Source organism: Lonchura striata, chromosome 10, assembly GCF_050655825.1.
Source record: "Lonchura striata isolate lonStrDom1 chromosome 10, ASM5065582v1, whole genome shotgun sequence".
NCBI lineage: Eukaryota > Metazoa > Chordata > Aves > Passeriformes > Estrildidae > Lonchura > Lonchura striata.
The window spans coordinates 15212716-15237686 of NC_140712.1; the positions used below are offsets into that span (position 1 = coordinate 15212716).

Below are 24971 nucleotides of genomic sequence, written 5' to 3' on the forward strand. Positions count from 1 at the left end.
GGGCCGGGCGGGGGACGCGGACCCGCACCCGCCGCGGAGCTGGGGCGGCTCCGGGAGCGGTGTGAGGGCAGAGAGACGCGGTGACCTCGCCCAACACCACCCGCCGGCCCTGGAGAGCGCTCCCAGGGAGCGCGAGGTTACCTGCCGTGCCCTGCCAGCCTCCCTGGGCTGCTGCCCCGCCCGACAGGGCTCTCGGGAATTAGATTTGTTACTGTGGCCAAGGCACTAAGAGAGGGCTCTGGAGGCTGTCCCATTCTGTAGGACATCCCAGCGTTTGTATAGGCTGTTAAACTGCTGCACTGTGCAATCTGGTGTGGGAACGAGAGACACTTCTATAAAAATATCCTATTTTTAGTTTAGAGAAAGTTGGATTGATAGGGGACACTCCCAAGTTTTTTGTTGATGAGTGTTTTCTGTGCACCTTCTGTTACTACAAGCATTGTATCTCAGGGTTGGCAGCTATGTGTGGACTTGCTGGTAGAGTCATGCCGTGGAGATCTTAGACAAATGGATCTTAGAGCATCTCCACGCCCTGTGCTGCCACAATCCTGCCTGCATCCTAACTGTGTTGGAGGGTGAGAGGATTCAACAACTACATTTCAACCTGGTACTCAGTTTTGCCAGTGGAAATTCTCGAGAGCTGGAGCAGTTTCCATCAGTGATTTAGAAAACAGGGAGGCCATGGAGCCTAAACAGGGAAGTTTAGAAAACATGGAGATGCCTGTCCCTGTGTAGCCTTCTAAAATACTTCTAATTCCTTGCCCAGGAAGCTGAACTATATTACAGCACCTAGAGGTACAGTAACATTGGTTGGCACTGGGCACATGAAAGGCTCAGACAATTTATCCATCTGTAGTTTGCAGTGTGAGTGCTCACATCTGTGAAAGGTTCTGGGAGAAATGAGAATGGTGCTATGTCCTCTATATAGTGCAGAAAAGTGAACACAAAGTAAGTCAATAGAATCCAACAACTCTAAGCTGAACTGAATATAACACCACACTCTTGTAAGTGCCTTTTTCAGACCTGCTCTATGTGTTTTAGCCAGGGTGAGTGATGCCAGAAGGTTATGACAAGATGGAAGGGGTAAGTTCACTGATACCAGAGCTTGGGATGTGTACAAATTAATGTTGACACTCATACTCACTGCTGTCCAAACTGGACTCAGAGAACCTCTTTATTGTTTCTCTTATATGAAAAAATTGCATGATACAATCTTTGGTTTTACTTGTATGGGCAAACCCCAGCCATATTAGAAAAGTGTTTGGGGAGGAGTTGCCTGTGCAATTAGCTTTACCCCACTCCAGAGCTTGTTAAAACATGCTAATGATGTTGATTATGTTATAACATGCTGTGGTTGCCTCAGGTTAGAACACATTTTCCTATCAGCACATATGTTCTTGTGTAGCAGTACTAAATAAATAAAATAATTTTAGTAGAAATTGGTGTGCTTTTAGATTAGTTAGCTAAAAAAAAAAAAAGAGTACCATCTTCTAAAGCAGGGTAAAGTAGAAACCATACTTTACAGATGTGAAATGTGTTCTGAGTTGCCTACATCTAACATACAATGTCTCTCTCTTACATGTTTTGGTGAATCCTGTAAAAAAACTAGACATGATTATTTTGTGATCATATTAATGAAAATTGATATACAGTGCTAATGGACCAAATGCATTCTTCACCTTTATGAAAGATTGTCAGTAATATGGAAATTTTGGCTTTTCTGTAGCACTTCTGCTAACACCAGTCTTCCTGTTTTATTGGCACACGCCTGTGAGCACACTGTAACATTTTTTGTGTCTACCACTACTGCATAAATGAAAAGCCATACCTGACATGCTAATTCCTTGTTGAGAGACACAGACACTTGCCAACAAGGAACGTGCTGAAGGTTGGATGTAAGGTTTCCATGACCTGAGTGACCAGTGGCAGCCCCGAGGTATTTGGAATTGTTCCATACTGCCGCCTTTTGGCTCAGCACGCCCAGAAAAACCAGTCCACAGGTGACAGAAAGAAACGGTTACCTTGGAATTTTGTTATTGGTATTTTGTACAAAGCTGCATTAGATAGGTCAAAGGCAAATAATAATGGCTCTGTAAACTGTGTTATAACAAGTATTCCTCTAATTATCTAGTGGGTATTATAATCTCCAAAATAACAGACTGGAATTTTGTCATTGGTATGTTTTCCTGTAAGATGAGAATTATGAGATCCATGCTTCACAGTAGCAGATGTAGGGCTTGGAGCAGCTTTGGGGAAATTGTGAGCACAACTATTTTGGATTGTTGAAACAAAACTACGAGAAAAATGTTTCAGGGCCTGGGCTGTCAGGTTCAGTACCAGCCTGGGACTGAAGGCCAGAGCCCTCTGAAGGAGCAGCAACATCTGAAGACTATTTTGGAGCTGTCATCCTGTCAAGTCCTATTTCTATGATCCCAAAGTGTAGCTTCCTCAGATTTGCAACTGGTGAGGCCAGACCTTGAATACTGCATCCAGTTCTCAGACCCTTAAGGAGGACATTTTGGGGCTGGAGCAGGTCCAGAGAAAGGCAATGAAGCTGGTAAGGGACCTGGAACACAAGTCCTATGAGGAGCAGCTGAGGGAGCTGGGGGTTCAGCCTGGAGGAGGCTCAGGGGTGACTTTATCACCCTCTACAACTCCCAGATAAGAGGTTGTAGCTACGTGGGAAGGAATTTGTCTCTCCCAGGTTACCTATGCAAGAACAAGAGAACATAGTTTTGAGTTCCACCAAGGAAGGTTTAGGTTGGACATTAAGAATTTCTTCACAGGGTGATTAGACATTGGAATGAGATGCCCAGGGAGGCGGTCCGTCCCTGGGGGTGTAGAGCTGGCACGCAGTGCCATTGCTCTAAGCTGACACGATAGTGTGGAATCACACGCTGGACTCTTATGATCTCTGACGCCTTCTCCAACCGATTTGGTTCCGTGGTTATCTCTAAAGCCCTGCCGCAGACAGGCAAGACAGAGAAGTCCATGCTCAGACAGCACACCCTCACGTGGGAGCACAAGCAGAGCCCCGCAGCCAAGAGGCGGGAAACTCAAGCCCCACCATTCTGTGCCACAGAGTAACCCGTGATAGCGACCCCTATCTTCATTCCACAAGCTGCCTCTAGGGAGGCCACCCGGGCCTGCCGAGAGCGCGGGGCCGGCCCTGCCCCCGCCGGGCGGGCAGCGGAACGGAACATGGCGGGGCCCCTCCAGCCCGCGCTTCCCCGCCTTTCCCCGCGGCGGCGCGCATGCGCGCTGCGCGGCGCTGAGGCCGTATCCCTCCGCGCGCCCCTTTTCCCTCGATGTCTGTGTTAATAAGGTAATTCCCGCGCCCATGGTAAGTGCCGGGCGCCCCTCCGGGCCCGCCCGGGGCGCCCCGCGCCGCCTCGCGCCCGCCCGCGCGCCCGCGGCGGGGCAGAGCCGCGCGGAGCCGCGCCACTCCCCTCCGCCCGCCGTGTCCCTCCGCCGGGCGCGGCGCGGACTCTCGTGTGGGGCTGTCGGCCTGCGGAGCCCCGGGTCGGTGCGGCGGCGGCGGCGGCGGCCGGGCCGGCAGCACGGTAAGGGCCCGTCCCCGCGCCCCGTCTCTCCCTCACCCCCCCCGGGCCGGCCAAGCTTTTCCAGGTCAGTCTGCGCCTTTGTATAGGGCCCTGTTACCGGATGTGGAAGTTGATCTCTTCGCTGGTAAAAAATAATTCCACTTCCCCCGGAACCCGGCGCCGCGGCTCCCTCCGCAGCGCCCAGCCCAGCCAGGATTTCCTGTCGGGGAGAGCGGGCGGCCGGCCGGCCTTCCGGGGACCCCGCCGCGCGGGGGGCGCGGGCGGCGCGCTGGGCCGCGGCGGCGGCCTGGGCGGCCCGCGGGGCGCGGGCGAGCGCGACGCGCCCGGCGAGGGAGCCGGCAGCTGAGGGGCAGAGCGGGGCTCGGCTCGTCCCGCGGGTTTCTCCGCCGGGCAGCGCGGTGTGGGCCGCGTGGGCACGGTCCCGAGCCCCGCGTGGGCCGGGGGGCCCGGCGGGGCCGCGGCCCGGGCTGCTGAGGCGGCGGGGCTGCGTGCGCGAGCTTGGCGCCAAAGGTGCCCTGGGGAGAGGCGGCTCGGGCGGGAAGGGAGCGGCTTCCCCTCCGCAGTGCCCCTCGCCCGCAGTCTGTAACTCTCGCTTTGCACTCTTAATAAAGCCTATGATGGGAGCATAAAAGTGGGATACGATATGTTAGTGCGCATTGTCGTTTTTTTCTGATTTCCCCAAATAGTCAAAGTAGTTTCCGTTGGTGGGACGCTGGTGGCACGTCGGTGAAATCCCCTGTAGGAAGTCGCCTGTGGTAGTTCTTAAGGCGTTTGTGTATTTTCCTTTAACCTGCTAGCTAAGGTGGCTTTGATTTAACGGTGAATGCTTCATAGTAGAGTTAAATATGCTCAGAGTTGTGAATGCATACCCTGTAGTTCTTCAGCCTATTTTAATTTACTCGTTACTTCTGAATTATTAGTAAGACTGTGCAGTTGGCTGGATTTTGTGTGCAGTACAAATATTTGTAGGGGAACATAACTGTGCCATGTGAGTAAAGTTAAGAGTATATGTGGCAGATCAGAATATTCTAAATAGAGACTTGTTCATGACCTACTTTCTTTGCTGAAAACACTTTGTTTTCTAGTTGGATTTTTTTTTTTTTAGACAGAAACTGTCGAGGAAGATTCCTCATGGTAAAATGGATGTTGTAGGTAGGAGGTGGATGAATTTTATTTGGTGATATTTTCAAGCTTAATCAACCTGAGATGGTCTCCTGAGGCTGTGGTACAGTTCAAAAGCTGCATCACAAGCCCTTGGATTCTTTATGTCAATCACAGCTGCTGCAAATTAACGTTTTTGGTATCTAGTGCCAAATTTATTTGTGAAAACTGTGTAGCTTGTTGGCAGTGACAGTCCAAATCTGGGTGTCAATGGTTCACCCTTTTTGCATAACACTCTTTAGATGTTACAGATCATGGACAAATCTGTGCTCTCCTTTATAAAAAAAGATGTAGAAAAACCTTTTTTTATTTGAGTTGAGTTCATTGTTGATTGGTGCTTTTTTAAGTTAATGTATGAGCCTAATAGGAGAACAGACCTGCATTAATAACAGGCCTGGCTGTCTTTGCCACTAAGCTATGCAACAATGTTTGCTTTTCTCAGATCAGGTATTTTCATCTGATGCATGTCTGACATGAAGGTCATATTACTGTTCAAGCAAACTAGAGAGAATTTAATTACAAATACAACAGTCAGGAAAGCAGAAAGCGCAGGAATTAAAGCTGACTGCAATTTACATATTAGTGTCATTTTCACTATCATGATAGAAATGTGGATAGTCTAAGCCTATTATATTAATATTTGAAGTATTGCTTGTGAAATCATTGTCAAAAGATGTTTGATTCACATACAAAACCAGACATGAACTTTTTGAGTTTATCCATGTAAGTTGCTATAATCACTGGCAATTGTCATGTATGTAAAATGATTCCAAAGTGTTCATGAGATGCTATATACTCTATTCTGTACTTCAAAATATTATTGATCTTGGTATGGACAGGCACATAAAATTAGCTAGAAATGGCTATTCTGAATTTCTAGCAATACTGTGAGATGTTAAAACCAGTAGGGTGGTAGCATTTTCGAAGGTCAGTTCTGGGGAAGCAGGTTAAATTGGTTTTTCCTTAAGTACTGGGAAGAAAAAGACTTTCTGAAAGGACGTTATTTTTCCAGATGTAATGGATGTGAGAGATGATGGGTCTCTAGCCATCTTCTAAGTGCAATTCTGCCATCTGTCACTTGAGCAGGGAAAAGTGTTTAATGAGCCTTTAATGGAGCTGTGTGATTTGACATCCTTACCAGAGACACAGTGTGTATTGACTGGAGTACCTTTGGTAAGTTGCACTGCTGCAGTCCATGCTCCTCCAGAATAAGGATGTCCCTTTCAGGAGTGCACCCTGGGACAAATGCTGGGCTGGAAGGTCTCCATGCTGCCAGATGTTCTGCCACAGCTGTTTTGGGCCTGTTGATCTTGACCAGCTGATGCTCAGCACTGCGGTGATAGAGAAGGAGCAGGTCTGGGTTCTTGGGGGCAGGACACCACTCGGAGAGATGGTGCAACATTTTAAGCCAAACTTGATTTTAATTTGGACTGCAGTGTCTGCTGCTCTATTGTCCGTAGACTGTGGTGTGGTAGCCAGGTGTCCCAAGTTGCCAGGTTTTTAGCTCCACTTGCTTCCCACAAAGCCTATTTCACACACAGTTCCACCTAAACTGTTGAGTGGCATTCTACACCCTGCTGGTAACACTGTGATCTTCAGAGATTAATAGAGTGTATAAAAACCTAAATCTAAGATGGATATGAAAAAGTAGTATAATTTTCCTTTGAACATAAGTAAAATAGCAATAATAATTTGATGTTATTTTAAATTACCGGTTAGTTGTGGCATCTGGCTAATGATACTGTGCAGAATACATTGCAGTAATGTGGAAGTTCAGGAGCTGATTAAACCAGAGAAGTCTAAACCCAGCAGAAGCTCTTCCCTATTTACTCAGTTATAGACCAAACCCTCTCTTCACACGTTTGTGTAGGAGCTCTTAGAAGTCTGAAAACATTATCACATTGCCATAAGAGTAACTCCAACAGTCTCAAGTCTTTATTTCAGAGCCACTGATGTTTTTATTCTCCAAAAAAGTCCTCATGCAAAGTGTTACACAGCTGTCATACTTAGCAGAGCTTGATGGAAATGACACAGTGAAGAGAACCCTCCAACACTGTTCAGCAGAGTTGATTTTAGCACTGTGGAGTAGCAGCAGACTGGTCTTTGAAATAGCAATCTCATTTCAATTTTAAATGTATTATTGTATCTTGCTTGTGATAGTATCACTGCACTATTGTAGTGTTGCTGAGCGATCTTGAGAGAGCAGCTGGAAAGGTTTTCTGGAATGGGAGGTTGTGACTCTGCAGACCCTTTTTGCTCTGTCCCAGGACTGCGATGAGTAGTGGGGAAGTTGGGTATGTTGTCACTGGGGGCTTTCCTACAATGCCAGTCCTTGGAATGGGCTCCAAGTGGAAATCAGCTTTGGGTTGACTATTCAGAAATTTTGTGAGTGCTAGTATTTATTGGTTAAAAGTGACTAAACGTGCATGAGTTTGTTGGAAATGCCTCTCTGTTTGCTGCTGTTAGTGCATTAGTGACGTAATGGGATTTTTATTATTTTAGTTGAACAGTGGAAATTTGTGGGTTTTTTTTTCTTTTTTCCACTAGATGGCCCAAGCATGCTTCCAAGTACTCCATGAGAACTGAAACATAATTAATTTCTCTTTTAACTGAAGTAAAAACTACATTGTGAGGCATATACCAACCTGTGTGATGCTTTGTGCTTGTTTAAAATACAAACACCTTATAGCAACCAAGACAGTGTTGGTTAATGTAAGGAATATGTGGTAATGAAAGGTTATTTTTTTCCTTGATTAGAACATTTTTTTATCAAGTGTAGTATAAAGCTATTTAGTTTTGCATTGAGCAGAGAACTGGATCATTGATTGTGCTCCACAGTAATTCAGGGAGTTCAGGGAGGCTCTTGAAAAGGTGTTGATCTGAAGTTGGTCCCTAACATCTCCTGGGGAGTGAGACTGGTATTTTGCAGGCCACCATAATTTATTTTTTTTTGGGGGGAGTGGCTTGAGTTTTGCTGCAGAGGGTTTTCATAACAGCTTTGCAGTTCATTTCAGTGTATAGATGTGGGCAGTGGGTTCTGAATAGGGTGTTAAATGTACAGACTAATTTAATTCAGTTTAACAGACATCAAGTATAACTTGTTATCATGAGTGTCTTTTTGGTTAGTGGAGGAAGATGAATATATACTGAAGTCAGCTCTTCTATGAGGGTGGTTGGACACTGAAATGAAGCTAAAGAAGTGGTAGGATGTTCATAGAGAGACATTCAAAACTCAGCAGGACTGAGCCCTGGGCCAGCTCTGACTGGGATATTGAACTACGTGACCTTGAAAGGTCTACTTCAGCCTTAATTATTCAGCAGTTCCAAATAAGATTTTATTAGTTCCTTTGTCCAACTGCTGTTTAAACCAAAAATAAATGGAAAATGGATAGCTGTCTTTCTGAGCTAGTTGTAACCTCAGTATTTTGCATTATCCGGCTTTCCTTTGCTTCTGAGGGCCTTGATGTGGTGGTATTAGACCACCAGAAAAAGGATGTTTGTCTGTGAGCATACTTTTCCTCCTTAACTTGCAAGCCCCACTGGGAAAAAAAAGCCATTTAAAGGGAGTGCTGTACTCCTTAATTTCATTGCTGCACTTGCCAAGTGCCATTTCTTGCCTTATGTTTGGTATTATTACTTCTAGTGTCTCTTTTTAAAAGGTATGACAGATTTTCTCTTATTCCATTTCTTAGGATCTTTCCTAGATTTTCTCTTTTGCTCTTTTTCTTTATGGAAAAGAGACAGTTGTTGTCCCTTCCTCTGCATCTGACTATATTCCTTTTTTCCTTCCTTTTCCCATTGTTAGTATTTGTCCTGTCCTGCCACCTTCCTGCTTCTCTTCCCTTTTCTGGCTGGAGACAAATCAATGTGTTCACATGTACCAGAAGGATGGACTTAATGGAGTATTTTGGTGGCAGGCATATTGCTGCCTGTAGTCAGTTCTGTAGACAGAGGTAATCTGCTCTAGTTCACAGCCCTGCTGATATGTGTTCAGTACTGCATTTGCAGTATTTTGGTCTCCTTTCTAGTTTCTTCCAATGTCAACAGCTTTCAGTTTATTGAGCAATGTGCCAGTTGAGCCAGGTACAGAGAAATTTCTAAAGATACTGTTTTTGTGATAGACTTGTATGTTAATGGATTTCTTTCCTGGACTGATATACTCTTCACTTTGTGTAGGACATTGTCTGCATGGCCTCACAACTGCTGTTATTAGTAATACAGGCTTAAATTTGTTTGTGACTGGAAATAAAACTGATAAAAACAATTCCATTTTTAGCATCCTGGTAGTGTAAAACATAGCTATAGGTGTACCAAAATGTTAGTAGTAGTATTTTTTTGTTAGTAGCATAAGTTATGGTTTAGTTCAAATTTTTTTACCAAACAAATTTAATAGCAAGTACAAAATGGTGCAAGTTTAAAAAGTTGTGTTTCTAGCACATCTTTGATGCAACAGAAACAGGTGTAATTTGTCTACATATATTATTGCAAGTATTATATGGAACCTTGGTGTAAAAGGTACCAATCAAGGTTAGCCAATCATGATGTGAAGGTTTTTCAGCTAGTATCTCAGTCATGTCTCAAAACTTTTTACTTCACATGTTTTTAGTAACTGTAGACAGTTAAAGCAGAAGGTAATATTTGTTTTCTGGCAAAGGTTTTATTTAATGTATCTGTTGTATAATATGCTTATTGTGTCATTTTGCATCTGGGGGTACAGAAATTAGGGTGAACAAAAATAGTGATGGACAAGATGTTAGAAAGGTGTTGTATTTCATACCTATCTCAGTGCATTTACATAGCGGTACCTCCTAAATACATGTAGGCATTTTGGATAAGTGTATATAGTGCCCTTGGATGCATGATGTAGCAGCCATGATGTAGAACCATTTGAAAGCTGGACAAAGCTGCAGAAGGCTGCAGTATCAGGTGAGAGCTTTGAAACCACCTTCTGCTATAAGAAATGTTCATCCAGTTCAATTTAAATTTTGTTTAGCTTTACAGCTACAGTTGTTGTAGCATTGTCATACCAAAATCTTCACACCCATATTGAGTTCTGTTTGACTGGCAAAAGTAATTCTAACATCAGACTGCTTATTGCAATCAATAAAGTTTGTTCTCATGGCTAAAATAACCAACTCCAGTTTCTGAACTTCTCAGAGTAGTTCAGAAATAATAATTGAAAAAAAAAAGAAGATAACATGTATGTATTTAAAATATTGTTAATTGTTATTATTTTGTCTTTATATTCCTTTATGTTCTTCACTAGATGTCACTAGTAGATTTGGGAAAGAAACTTTTAGAAGCTGCACGAGCAGGTCAAGATGATGAAGTTCGCATTTTGATGGCAAACGGAGCACCTTTTACCACAGACTGGGTAATGAAAACTTGCAGTGGAGAAAGTAAATCATCTTACTCTCCTCACCTGAAGAAAGAAATACTACTCTTACAATTTAGGATTTATATTACAGTTCTTCTTGGAATTCTGCATTCACATAATATAATGTCTAATTCAAAATTAAACTTGCCTGTTTCTTCATATGACCTCTTACTCATTTTAGTAACAGACTGTAAATGAACTCATTCTGGTGACTGTCAGGATGAATTTTGGAATGGTTAATGGGAAAAAGCAGTAATCATCCTCCTAGTTACTGTGTTTATACACTTAGTATAGTAAGAGGTCTGAATTATGAAAACAGTCCTAACCACCTAATATGTGCAGCTGAGAGTTCCCTGATATACGGGTACTGAGTTGTCTTTTGGAGATGCTGATTTTTGAGTAGCTTGTAGAGACAGGTCAGGTACCCAAAATTCCTAGGGCATTTACAAGCTCTTAAGAGCCTTAATCTGCTTAGTGACCTAACTTCCAAATAAACTCTGTTTTGAGCACAAGTTTGGACTTAATTGATTTCCAGAGGTCCCTGTTGACCAACACTAAAAATGGGGTTAGGCCCCCTTGAAATGTTACATGCCAAAAAGAAAGAAAAAAGAGTAAAAAAAAAAAAAACAAAACCAAATTCCCTCCCCCATTCATATTCTGTAGAAGCCACAACAGCTCCTCTCCTTGAGACTGCAAGGGAAAATGGTTTTGAATTGGCGGCTTGACACCTGGTTTGGTATCTTCAGAGTAAGAAGAAATGCTTTGTTCTGACATCAGTTAGATCTGCATGTTTTGTGTTCCATTACAGTTGGGAACATCTCCACTTCATCTAGCAGCACAGTATGGACATTACTCCACCACGGAAGTGTTGCTGCGAGCAGGGGTGAGTCGGGATGCCAGAACCAAAGTGGACAGAACTCCATTGCATATGGCAGCATCAGAAGGCCATGCCAGCATAGTAGAAGTATTACTTAAGGTACGAAGTGCTGAAACAAGTCTGAAGTGGGGTTGGGGTTATTGCAATGGTTTATGATCAGATACTTGCAATTTGCTTTTAGTCATGAAACCAGTATTAAAATTACATGAATAGTTAAACTGTGTGCATTGAGAGCTTTGTTTTCCAGTTGAATTGAAATCTATTTTACATTAAAATCATCATGATTTCAGGTGAATTATTTACTGCTGTTTCAAGTAAAGATGTGCTTTAAGGAATCTGTAATCCTTTTGAGGTAGATAATGTATTTGGTAGATAGATTGGATTACTTTTAATAAATATGTAAATGTAAGATATCAGGGCATTCCTCATGGAGAAGAACAATTTAGGGCTTCATTCTGTGACCAGCATTACTTAATTTAGATGTTTCTAATGACATAATTTATGCCATGATCTTGTTTGTAGCATGGTGCTGATGTCAATGCCAAGGACATGCTCAAAATGACTGCACTTCACTGGGCTACTGAACATCACCATCAAGAAGTTGTAGAACTCTTGATAAAGTATGGAGCAGATGTTCATGCTCAGAGTAAATTTTGCAAAACGGCATTAGATATTGCAGTAGACAATGGAAATGAAGACATTGCAGAAATATTACAGGTAACTTTTAATTCCTCATGTTAAGGGACTTACAGCAAAGTACTTGATTACACATTTTAAACTAAGCTTTTCCTGTAGCACCTGTGACACCATATATTGTTAATGCCACACTCCAGTCTAGTTCATTACATGAAATGAGATTAATGTTAGTAAACATTACTTGGTCAAAGAATATTTTCACCACCTACAAAGTCAAGGATAAATATTTTTTATTTTTTTAAATTTGAGTGATGTAATACACAGAGGTAGGTGGAGTCCTTACAACTGAGGTGTAAAAAAATAAGCCCCTTCTCTGACAGTCAGTATATTCTGACTATCCCCTAGTATTCAGTTAGCTTCATATATGCATATTAATTTCCTAGTTGGAGTTCAGACAGGACAGAAGAGATGCCAATTTTTCCAGAATTAGAAAAGCTAAGATTGAAATGCTGGAGAATTGATTTTAATAGATAATTCCATGGAAATGTGTGCTCCCTGTTCCATAGTGTTGTTAAAGGCAAATTAAGTGATAAATCTTAAAAGAATGCAAAGCAAATGAAAAATATCATTATGCCACTGTATAAATCTGTAGCCTCCCTATGTCTTTATATGTCTGAACTTCTGGTGTGTTCCTTTAGCCTTCTCCTGATTGCAGAAAGCGTGTAGTAAACAGAAGTTAGTAGTAATTCATAGGAAGACAAAATGACTGCCGCATCCAATTCGGGGCAATTGCAAAGCTGTCAGAGTAGCTTCTCATGACATCTGCCCCAGCAGTCTTGGTTCTTCAGACTTCCTCTTTTAGATAAGTGAGCTGGCATATCTGCAAAAGAGCCTTGTCCTCATTGTTTACATAACTGGTAGGGAGAAGTAGTGGTGTGTTGTTAAACTCTTTGGACTCCAGTAGACTTTCTGTCTTCAGATTTCAACCAAAAGAAAAAGTTCCTTATGTACTTGGAGGTAGGACACAATGTATATGTATTGCATGAGTGTAATGAGGGTGAGCCCCCTTGTTTGTGTGAAGCATGCAAGAATTCTAGCTCTTAGACAAGGTCAACAACTCCTTTATACCTGCAGTTGGAATGACGTTGTTACCTTTGTGTCCCAGATTGCAATGCAGAACCAAATCAACACGAATCCCGAGAGCCCAGACACTGTGACGATACACGCAGCCACACCGCAGTTCATCATCGGACCTGGAGGGGTGGTGAACCTAACAGGTCTGGTATCTTCTGCAAATACCTCCAATAGAACAGGCATTTAGATGCCTAAAGGATAGCTACTGGGATTTTATACTTCCAGTGATTTTCACCATTTAGTGAAAAGATGTGAGGAAAAACAGTGGTAAGACTAGTTACCATATTTCTCATCAGTGTTTTTTGTGTGCTGTAAATATGTATATACCTAAAACAACAATCTTCACAGACATAAATTATCAGAAGTTCTATTTGCTTAACAAACTTCACTTTAGAATAGCACTTCTTCAGAATGCTGCTGAAAATGGAGTGTGTGCTAGAAGTTTCAGTACAATAAAAATAGAAAAAGGGACTTTGCTAGTTTTAAATTTTTCAGCTAATTTTTTTTTCATCCTTCTAGATGAAACAGGAGTGTCTGCTGTACAGTTTGGAAATTCATCAACATCAGTATTAGCTACGTTGGCAGCTTTAGCAGAAGCATCAGCTCCACTGTCTAATTCTTCAGAAACGCCAGGTTAGCAAGCTAAGTCATTTAGACTAATTGAATAAATTTAAAGTACATAACTTCAAGTTTCCTTCAGCACGTGAAGTACTGCAGTAAATAGTGATGTTATGGGTATAGATAAGGAAGGAGAGCAAGGAAGGAGTAGTGACCATATTTATGGGGCTATTTTTTTCCTTTTATATAGAATAGCTTCTTTTTAGACAAAATCTTCCCTTTTCTTTCAAAGTTTGAAGAAGTTCTAGCAATGTTTCCTTCCAGAACTAAAACCCAACACTGAGTTTGACACTGAAAGATCAGAGCTATTTGGACTTTTTTGTGACAGTGGTCTTTCTTACTGCTGAGCCTATACTTGGAAGCCAAATCAAGTTTAATACAACACCACTTATTCATGTAGGAGTTGCTGTTCTGATTTCCTGAATAAACACTCTGTGAATATTTAAGCAGTGTTATAGGACAGTAATCTCTAAACATAAAGATCTTCAGAAGACAATGTCTGCAATCATTATTTCAACTACAGAGTGATTTTTCTGTGTATGTTATATTGTAATTAACTTAAAAGATGAAAGCTTCCAAGTTTCATCTACCTTCTATCATCTTGAACATCACAACACAGTCTATAGGGTTTTAATTTCATCTCTGTAGATAGAGAACACTCTAATGTCTGTTATTTAAATCAAAGGCTTTGCTTTTACCCTGAAAAATTGAAAATAAAATACTGTTGGATGGTAGCACAATACTCCATTTGCAGCATACAGTGCAAGCTGGGGTATGTGCTGTAGTTCTGAATGCAGGCTTTCCTTGTCCTACCTGGATTTGTGGAAGTGATACAGAACTGTGAGAGTTCACTGTTTTATACTCATTGAATCATGAATATGAAGTAGCTAAGCTGGAATTTTTCACTTTTACCTGTAAAATTATATACATACAAGGTTTGTTTTACTTCTTAAGCTTTGTCTTTCTTTTTCAAAGTTGTAAAAGTGTCAGTTCTGCAGAAATTTTCCTTTAGTCTTGTTGAATACTTTGTGTAAGAAATAAAGTTGTTTGAAGTACTCATGGAGTACAGACAAAACTTAAGATTCTCTAGGGGTCCTTTAATCTGTTAGCATCTTGAAGACCATTTTATTAAGTAGAGAAATCTAAGCTGAGTCCTGACATGCAGTGGCAAGGCATTGGTTGAGAAGTATCTTCAAGGTAGTATTCCAAGTTAATTTTTTTTTTATTCTGCTATTAGTGTAACTTAGTCCAGCTTGTGTACAATGCAGAAGTTCTTTGTATTCTTAAAAGCAGCTGCTGTTCTTGCTGACCTGTTAACACTGACCCCAAAGCATCAATTTTAAGTGGGGTGTATCAATATTATTATATTGCGCAAGGATGGTGTTGCATGTATATGTCAAAATGTGACTGCTTTATGTTGGCCAGATGAAAGACTCTATTTGAAATATAATATATAGTAAAGTATTAATGGAATAAATGTTTTCTCAGCTGTATGAAAATTCATTTGAAATCATAAAAGTTTCATTTATTAGTTAATTCCTTTACTAATCTGTTGCTAGTTGTGGCCACAGAAGAAGTTGTGACTGCAGAATCTGTGGATGGAGCCATTCAACAAGTGGTCAGTTCTGGAGGTCAGCAGGTTATTACCATAGTTACGGATGGCATTCAGCTGGGTAACCTGCATTCCATTCCTACCAGTGGGATAGGGCAACCCATCATTGTGACCATGCCAGATGGGCAGCAAGGTAAGTGCATACCTGTATGATTCCAGCTTGAGGAACTGTTTTAGCTACAGTAATAATAGTAATACTAATAACTTTTTAGGTGCAAATAGCTTGGACCATTTTGTGTACATATATGAGTTCTTATATTAGAGAAGGCTCGGACACAAGCCTCTGCAGTTCAGTGGGTTAACATGTCAGCTGAGCCTCTGCTTTAGGAGAGAGAATAGAAGAGTTACTGAACTATGGAGGAGACATGGGACATTTAAGAGAAAAGTGTTAGCTACTTGCTTTGCCTTCAGTGAGTTTGATTGCAAACTTGTTACAGAAACTAGACAATGGAGTAAAACAAAAACTTTCTTCTAATTCTTACACTATTGCATTGCTGGAAGTACTGTGGGGAGGTGAGGCTTGGATTTAGAAATCTGATGCATTAAGCAATCTGTGTGAGTCCATGGAGTGTCAGTACACTGACACACTGACACTGAAAAATGTCAGGTCTTACATGCTTGAAGTTTTAGAGCAACACTGACAGAACCAGTGAAACCAGAGTGACACAAATTCTTTTGGGCCATATGTAGTTTGTAGAAGCTGATAGTGTGATAAATACTTTTTTGTGATGTGTATGCTTTGGGTGGTTTCTTTTAAAGATCCCCTGGCACTATTGAGATAAAAATAATCCCTTCTCTGGTTTCTTCATGAGGATTCCCAGTGTGAAGCTCGAAGAGTTGTACACAGGAGGAAAATTATTTGGTTCACAGCCTGCCTGATCTAGTACACCTTGTTATCATTATAGGTGAATGGCTGTAGATAGCAACTGAGGTGACAGTTGTTTCTTATTCATGGCTAATAACTACTGGATTTTTAGACTAGTTTATGTGTATTAAAACAAAAGCAAGGTTTGTATTTAGTGTTTAGTCAAGAAATATTATATAAATGGTCTGCTACATAAGTTAGAGTTGACAGGCTGGTGACTCTGCTGCAGTTCTCTGTCATGTCTGTTTACTCTGTGAAAAATGCCAGTGATATTCCAGAGCTAATTACTGTAGGCTTCAATAATGAGGAATTTTAAAGTTCTTAAGTAGCATACAAGCAACTAAAGTTTTTAGTAGATTTTCACTGAGTTTATTGTGCACTTTTTTATATAGATGTGTTTTCACAAGCAAAAGTATCTGCATTCTTTACTGTTAATAAAATTACTTAAATAATACGAGTTTTATGTAGTGCAAATATTGTTCAAAGTAAATGTATTTACACATACAAATACATTTTCAGTGTTAACAGTTCCAGCAACAGACATTGCTGAAGAAACTGTAATAAGTGAAGAACCACCAGTGAAGAGACAGTGCATTGAGATTGTTGAAAATCGTGTGGAGTCTGCAGAAATAGAAGTAAGGAGTATATTACGTGATCTGTGTTGAACAGTGTTCAGGACTGAGTATCTGGTTATGGTTTTTGTATTGATCAGGAGATTAATTTCCATGTTACCACAGAATGAAGTGCGTGAATAATTTAATTTGTTCAGTCTCTCCTGTAACTGAAATTCATCTTTTACAAAGTTGTTGTAAAAAGAAAATAGGAGGGCTGTTTGTTTGATCCTGTGATCATGTAAAAGTGACACTTGTTCAGGTATATGAGAACATTTTTTTTGTTTTTCTTGAAGATCCTAGCTGGTTTTTAAAACTGGGTGCTGATACGTTATTGAGTGACTTGACTCTTTCTGCCAGGAGTGAATGAGAGCACTGTACCCTCATCTTTCTGTTACAGCCACATGCTCTGATTGTGAGATCATTTTTAGCAATGTTTCCTTTCCATTCATGGTATCTAGATAACTGTTGATGGAAGTGTGAAACAGTAAGATTCTGTGTTTGTTAACTTTTATCTGTGTGGTGTCCTCCGCCTTTTTTTTTAATTCTGAAGAAGCAGTTTATTATTACACAACTTTGCACCATCCATTTTTTTTAAACTCTACTGCAAAAGACCTAAAGATGTTGAGAGCTCTTTCCTTTTTATATGATAAATGAATGTAGTTGTTCAGTTTAAAATTGTAGCTTTTTTTATACTAGCGACAAAAGGTCAACCATTTCATTCCTTTTCTTGTTACTTCTAACTGTGCTGACCAGTTTTGGTCAAAAGTTTATGAAAATTGCTGTCTGCTTTGACTAGACTGTAACTTCTCATTTTGTCAACTCCATGATATTTATCAAAGGTTGTATTCTCCAACTTCTGTTTATATTATCAAATTGTGCCTAATTGAATACTTTTTGTTGTACAGTATGTGCTTTATGTTATCCATGTCCAATAACAATAATTACCACCTCTCATCATTGACTTTCCGTGTCCCTGAGTTATTGCATCAAATACTTTTGGCCTTTGCAGCTTTGTGGTCATTACAGATTATCCTGACAGTTGAAATTTTCTTGCTGCATTTTTTTAAATGTATGACTGTTACAATAAAAGCATTTCTTTTGTTCACACTTTAAAAAATCTGCCTGAATTATTAATAAAGGAAATTACATTTCCTTAAGTATTTTAGTAATTCTGTAAATTAATTATTAAAAAATCCAGATTGGTTAGGGGATAAATTTACCTGTTCTTAATTACAGATAATTGGTATAAAAATACCAAGAATTCTTTTAAGGGGATTACTAGTTTTATTTATATATGTGAAACACATTTCTCAAATATTGAAAGAAGTTGATTTAGATGAGTTTTTTGGTCTGTTACTTTTAAGTGGAAGTTTTGATGACTTTCTTGTGCCTGCCTGTACAACTGGAAATGCACACGCAAACCTCTGCCTCTGTGTGAAGGCCAGTTGTCTTTAAGGGCCTTGTTGTGGTTCACAGGAGTATGGTACTACCTTACTTTAGTAGCAGTGGATACTGTTACTAAAGAAGTGCACACCAAGTTGGTTCACTTCAAATTTCTTCATTACAGAGAGTGGTAGATACTTAAATTTGGAGTGGGACCCTTCCCCTCATTAAAATATTTTAAAATATTTTACAATGTGGAAATACAGAAAACACTTGTTTGTTTTCTTTGCCTCGCTCTAATTCATTCCTTTATTTTATTATAAAGGTTGATTCAAGGCTTAATGCTTTTTGTTCTCCTGTTTTAAGTTCATTGTGTGTGAACAGTTTACTGTAGTTTGAAAGTTTTTGTAGCTGAAAATCCTCCCATCATGTGAGGTGACAACCTTTCCTGTGAAAGTACTGTGGAACAACTAAAGCTGTAGTGGTGTTTTTAAATTTTCTATTCTGGGTCTGTTAAGCTAAAACATTTCAGCTCATTTTGTAGATTGACAGCACTTTTCCTAAGCAATTTGATATTTTAAGCATGGCATGGCAGCAAAAAAACCCTGTCACACTGATACTCTGTTTTTCATTTTCATGCATAATTCATTAACACATAATGATCTTTATTTTCATTCTTTAATTTGACTGTTTCTCCCATGTTCCATGTTTGAAAGGTGACATGCATTAGAACCAGGAAAATAATTTGATTATACTAAAAAATAATCATAATTGTAAACTAATTACATTCATAGATTCATATCCTGTGTCTTTGTGTTGTTTAAAAGAGTGGTTGGTTATTTTAGTTATTGGTGTTCCTGTTGTCAATGAAAAGTTACATGTATGAAGAAAATTCCCTGGTAAAATGGAAGATTTCTTTAGAGCACTGAGCATCCTGTAATTTGTTTTTTATCTGGGTAGGTGATGCAGAAGGACTCCAGATCTCTAGAACACATCTGGTTGTGTTCTAAAGAATGTCCCAAGAACATTTTCTGGGTTTGATTAAATTGGTAGATGAGATAATGTCCTCTCTATTCTAGATGTCAAAGTCAGAGAACCAGTTTTGACCACTGAGTTCACAGTAGATATGTGTTGCTCCTCTAGAAGTATTGGATTCTTTCCACTGCCTAGTCACACAGAGTAGTTGGCTTCATCTCCTGAACTCATTCTGTTTGTTTGGACTGTGACAGTCTAAAAACTACACCTGTTAGCTGCTGGGCTAACCCATGTGCTTTGAATTGCTAGTCTTTCTAGTAGATACTGGTTTTATCTTCTGGCCCTGCCTTGGAGACTTGGGTTTTTTCCATTTTTTTTTTTTTTACAGTTTCCTTAATGTGCTGTGCTGCTTTTGGGTAGGCAGCTCTAGTTCTCTCTTCTGTGGGAAATACTCTTAAAATGTTCAAGAACCTCCCACCCTCAAAATGTTTGCAGTGTGCACACTCCACAGCAGTGATTCCATCCCCAAATGTTTGCAGTGTGTACACTCTACAGCAGTGATTCCATCCCTGAATGTTTGCACACATTCCATAGCAGGGATAGCCCCTTACTGTTTGTAGTGCACCACAGGACTTCTTGCCAGTGAACTACCAAGGTCCTTATTTCTGCTCAGGACAGCAGATAGAGCAGCTTTGCTTCTTGACAGTATTAGGTTTTTGATGATTTTTATGAGACCAGTTCATGGGATTGATAATGCCCAGCTCAGTACATCTCAGCCTTCAAAAAGGAAAGACTCCTTTCCCTGTATGGAGGGATCAACTGTTTTGACCAACTCCCTGGGAATTGTAGCTCTGTTCACCAAGGCTTTAATCTGTGAAGCTGTTTTACATAAGCTGTTGGTCCCCTCATACTACAGAGAGAACTTTAGCTGAGCTGGTGCTGGGGGATCATTGGTGTGTTTCAGATCCTCTGAGGTGCAGGCTCAGCTGTTTATTTTTCATCTGCCAGGCTAGTTGCTACATGGGCTGACCATCCTTAAAGTTGCCTTAAAAGCAGAATCCAATTTTTCATAGGTGGAAGCCTAACTTTTTAAATAAGTAAGCAAAATCAGATGAGCTCTCATTTTACTAGCATATGCTCCAAATGAAGCAAACCCCCTAGCCTCCAGCTCTTAAAGCCTCTTGGAAAATCAAGTTGCACTTACAGGAGTTTGTTCTGTGTTTCAGCTAGTCTCTTTATAACCTGTTAATATAATCTCCTGTTGTTTTTGCTGTTCAGGTGCTGCTCTTAGCAATGATCTGACCACCTCTGTCATTGTATTTAATCACATTCAGCTGACATGTGACTGCTGAATGTGACAGTGACAAATACTGAGAACAGTATCAAGTAGAAGGGAGGCAGAGTATTTTTGTATTTTTCTGACCACGAAAATAAATGAATGCATCAGAGGAGAAGAATAAGGATGCTCTTAGGGGATTGTGGGGGGCTGAAACTTCTAACAGCTGTTAGAGGTATTAAATGGGAATGTGATATTGAACTGCTTGGATGGGAATATGGTGAAAAGACAACTTGCTTTCACTGGACCTCAGTTTTTTGACAAGTTGTTTCTCTGGGAGATGGCTTGTTTCTCTGGCAACCATCCTTACTGTTCCTACTTAACTACAGTGGAAAGAATTACTTTAAATCCAATACTACCTTACTCATAAAAGTATGATGCACTTCAATGAAATGGTATTTGATTGAATATTTGATCAAAACAAAACTATTTCTCAAGCAAATTGCTTTTTCAATTGGGCTCAGAGCAACATCAGACAAAATGACAGTACCTACATCACTGGAGATGGAAATACGTTCTCCTTAGTTCCTAAGGCAACTTCAGAGGATATGGCATTTCCCATACCATTTTGCTTGGAAACCATTTGATATCCACCCCCAGCAAACTTGTATGAAGGATTGCTGCAGTTACTTAAGAATTTCTTTACTAGCTGCTTTTAAAAGGAAAAAAGCTTATCTGGCTAATTGCCTGTTGATTCATAAAGGTACGGTGTCCTTGGGGATGTAATTAGACCTCTGGATTGCAGAGTATCAGTCCCTGTTTAGAAACAGTTAGGTTTATGCTTTGGTCAGTGGGCAGCTGACACTCTCCAGTGCAGATGGTAACAGCTTGTCATTTTTATTGTCTGATTAGATATACAACAGCAAGGAAAAAGCCTGTTAGATTGAATGATTGGAGATATGTTAATATATTCTGTATTTAATCACCATGCTTCCGCTTTTTTCATTCAGCTCTTTTTTGGTGAAGATTTACATGGTACTTTTGCAGCTCAGTAGACTCGGGCTTACTGTGTCCACACTTCCAGCCCTGTGTGGGGAGTTGTCTCCTTGTTAATTGGGGTCTAATTTGCACAGCAGCATTCATACAAGGTTTGCCCGAGTAAGAACTGAACAGCTTCTCCATGATACCCTTGATAACACTTGAACTGCATATAAAGGAAAAGTATTTGCCATTTTAGCTTGTATTGATACTTATTTGACAAAATATTGCTGGTTCTGTTTCTGATAGGAAAGAGAAACTCTTCAGAAACAGCTGGATGAGGCAAACAGAGAAGCACAAAAGTATCGTCAGCAGCTTCTAAAGAAGGAACAAGAAGCAGAGGCCTATCGGCAGAAGTTAGAGGCAATGAACCGCCTCCAGACTAATAAAGAAGCTGTTTAATAAAAAATGAACCAACTGCAAAGCCTGTTACTTTCAAAAACCTGCAGTACAATCTTGAACTGTACACTTTATAGGTGCAGCCATGGGATTTCATGATAGAGAAGATGCTACAAGTTGATAACTGGACTTAAGCCGTGAGCTCTGATTGATTTCTTGTAACATAAAAACTCTGAATTTAGAAATTGTGAAAAGTATTTAAAATTAAATACTGTAAATAGTTGGTTTTTTTACAGTTTCAAAATGAGTTGATAAATCTTTTTGAAGGGATCCAGAAACATGAAAAGCCAATGTTTTTGTGAAATTTTTGATTTTAGTATGAATCTAACTTCTGAAAAACAGAACAGTTTTAAGGGTGATGTTGATTTAAGCTGACAATTTGAAATTTGATTATGTGACAAAATTAATTAACAGTTATTTCTACATGATATCAGCTCAGCTTCTCTGAATAAGACATTTCCAGGTGGAAATCTTTGTACAGCTTTAAGTAGTTGTCTCAGATTCTCTGAAAACCATTTTTGGTTTTTTTTTTTTATTTTAGGTGGTGAAATTTTTATATTTAATTTCAGATATATCCAAGTAGATTTACATGTATATGAAGCTAATATTTTTTAAACTTTTCAGTTTGTACATATGCTGCATGTTTTTATAATTTCTACACATACATCTTGCATAGGTATTTTTCAGCAAAGATGAGAAAAATCATGAGAAAAATGTTTAGCCTATAGGTCATTTGAAGTAAGCTAGCAGCCAGTTTTACTGTGGATGATATATTTCTTGGAAGAATGTAATTTGTAATTAAGAAGAACAAAAAAGTATCTTAATTTACATATTAAGAGGCAAAATTTGGTAGTGGAGGCATTGAAACTTCACTTTGTGTGTCTTATGATTTTCCTGTACAAACATTTTAAAGTTCAGTAATGAATAGAAAAGAATGTCTCCACTGGAACACAAATACTAGCTATTTTAGAATATCCCTATTGGTCTCCCTCTTCCCCAATAGCCTTGAAATTACTTCAGTGATACATTTTTTTAACGGACTTTTGCATTTTAATTACGCAATTGGACGAGTAATTTTTTTATGTTGTAGTGATGCTCTTCCTAGCCAGCATCATTGTTCCTCACTGTGATACTGTGTGTTTGTGTCTGTGCAGTGATCTATTATGCTTAAAATTTCTATGGCACGTTACATCTTCAGAGCATTGTAAAATCTTTTAAAGAACCCTTACTGCTCTGCCTGAGGCAGGTAAGTGAGTGTTACTGTCTCAATTTTATAACTGGTTTAAGTGCAACATGAGGGATGTTAAATGACTGGCTTGCACCACGTGAACCTGTGGTCACCTGGGAATGGATCTCAGGAGTTCCTGGCTTTAGTCCTGTGCTTAGACTGAGCTGCCTTAAGATTGTTCAGTGCTGTGTTACATTAAATTTTGAACTACTGTGCAGATCCGTTTTTTGTAAGATAAAACTCTTTGTGCTTTGCTTTGTTGTTCCATGTTCACTGCTTTTATGAAATTGTTTATATAAACTTAAGCAAAAAGTCTGGTTTATCTATACTGTACACGGAAGAATTACCCTTAAAACTGTACTCTGGCCTACTTTTTCTATTTTACAATTAAATATCTTTTCCACATATATATAGTGTAGAATTGATTCAGTTGGTTTGTGTGTGAATGAGAAGGTCAAAGCTATTCTGTGTTAGACATCTGGAAAATCATGAAAAAACAGTTTTGGGTATAAAATGGCCTTAAATGGTAGGAGGGAGGAATGGGGAAATAATTGCATTGTACTGTACAAAACTTTTCAAACTGATCAAAATTTGACTTGGATTTATAGATTTGGCAGGTAGGAAAAATTCTAAATATCTTTTTATTTTTATATATTTGGTAAGTTTGATTTTGATTGGCAAATTCAGACTAAAAATAATCAAAATATAAAAATGGGAAATCTGTAGTGGTGAAGAAGAATTATTAGAATAATTATTTTCAAGGACATCATCAGGCTAGTACTAGGGCTTGAAGCAAACCCTGTGCAGTGGTTAACTGGAAATTGCTCTATTTTAGGGATTTTTTCAGGAACTCTCCATTTTGTCATTAGCAGATTGAGGAACCAGTTAGCCAAGGGAAATGTGTTGCTTAGGCATTGCTCCAATGAATTATTTTGTGATCAAAATAATGTTTGTGTCCTCACATCCCACAGATTTAACAATGGTGTAATCTCTGTGATTTCTTAATAATGATAAGAGTGGCAATGTTTGAGTGGTGATAGTGGCAACATCCAAGTGGAGAGTTTCCCACGGTTGTGACAGCAGATGTTGGCAGCACACAATGAAATGAACCTTTTCTATTAATTCTGTTTCCTGTGAGCAAATATTCTATTTCTCATTGTCCATAGCAAAACCCTTCTGAGTGCAGTGTAGCTATAACAAACCCTTATTTATCACCAGCAATATTTACCCTACCTGTAATCCACTATCAGCTATTTTATTTTAGTTCCAAACAGGACTTGCTGTTTGTTCTCTTCTGCACAGAAAAAGAGAGGAACTCAATGCAACTGTCACCTTTGAGCTGAAGTGCAGGGTATACGTTACATGAAATATATATTACATAGTTTAGCTCTGAAAACATTGTTAAAAATATTGTTCTTTATTTGCTGTTTTAAATTAAAAATATAAATGCAATTAGCTACCATCTGTTTCTTTCAACAGATGTCTATATATATATTAGCATATTAATCACTTGTCATGAGCTAAAATCAGGATTTTTGCGAACTTCGGACTTGCTTGGAGTTGTGCTTGATGCCAGTCACTTCTTAGCCTGTTCCCTTTTATGGGGTCATTTACAGTACAGCCAAGAGTTGTTCATTAATTCCTATTAAATATGTGGGCAGCTTGTTACTTTTTTCCTAATGTTTCCAGAGCAATATGAGATAAAACAGATGAACATGCATATAGTGTTTCTTTTCACTTCTCTCAATGCCTTTTTATCAATTTGGTGTTTTTTATTTCAGTACGTTAATCTTTTGATGTGTGTGTCAGAGCATCTTTCTCATATCTATAAAACAGTTCCTTCTCGAGTATCTATTTGCAGCAGGAAAAAAGGAAAGGTGTGACACTGTTCTGTAGACAGTGTGTGTGAGAACAATGTAAAAACTTTCTAGAATTATGTAAGTGGTTGTGCTGCATTAAAGTACCTGGGGCAGAGAATCAAAGCTGCTCTGGCAGCCAGTTCTGTCTTGTAGGAGAACAGCAGAACTGCTGGGAGGTATCAGACACAGCATCTGCCTAGCCTGGCATCCTGCCTCCAGCAGGGCCAGCCCCAGGCAGGAGCCTAGGGTATGGCAGAAATGTGTTGTATGGGAAATAATTTCCCTTTCTGGTGCTAAGTCCATGAGTCCTGCCTCTCTCTTTTCCCAGGGCTGCCTGGTGCAGTGTGGAGCAAGTG

General features: G+C 39.7%; 2 protein-coding genes across 7 annotated transcripts in view; one reads left to right on the plus strand and one right to left on the minus strand.

Annotated features, from left to right (window-relative positions):
- The window catches only part of LOC146766536 (ubiquitin carboxyl-terminal hydrolase 8-like), a 25123-nt gene extending 21357 nt beyond the window's left edge, over positions 1 to 3766 (minus strand). Inside the window, exon 1 of the mRNA XM_085588815.1 lies at positions 3661 to 3766. The gene's annotated coding sequence lies outside the window, so the exon portion shown is untranslated. The remainder of the gene's footprint in view (positions 1 to 3660) is intronic.
- On the plus strand, positions 3264 to 23163 carry LOC110474260 (GA binding protein transcription factor subunit beta 1). Of its 6 annotated transcripts, none has more exons than XM_021537536.4 (9): positions 3264 to 3343; positions 9991 to 10098; positions 10910 to 11077; positions 11501 to 11695; positions 12780 to 12891; positions 13268 to 13381; positions 14926 to 15111; positions 16363 to 16478; positions 21379 to 23163. In XM_021537536.4, the coding sequence occupies exons 1-9, from the start codon at positions 3341 to 3343 to the stop codon at positions 21529 to 21531; spliced, it is 1155 nt and encodes a 384-aa protein (XP_021393211.1). In that variant the 5' UTR covers positions 3264 to 3340; the 3' UTR covers positions 21532 to 23163. The 6 variants fall into 6 exon arrangements, with proteins under 6 accessions (XP_021393211.1, XP_021393213.1, XP_021393215.1 ...); XM_021537538.4 differs by having other exon boundaries at positions 3264 to 3325; XM_021537540.4 differs by lacking the exon at positions 3264 to 3343 and adding an exon at positions 3474 to 3627.
- The last annotated feature ends 1808 nt before the right edge of the window (positions 23164 to 24971 follow it).

Excerpts from the sequence above, each read along its gene's own strand:
- LOC110474260 (XM_077785909.2), top strand. The coding sequence starts at position 3,664 with ATGTGGAAGTTGATCTCTTCGCTG. Across the intron at positions 15,112-16,362 it reads CATGCCAGATGGGCAGCAAG|TGTTAACAGTTCCAGCAACA; the intron begins GTAAGTGCATAC and ends ATACATTTTCAG. Across the intron at positions 16,479-21,378 it reads TGGAGTCTGCAGAAATAGAA|GAAAGAGAAACTCTTCAGAA; the intron begins GTAAGGAGTATA and ends TGTTTCTGATAG.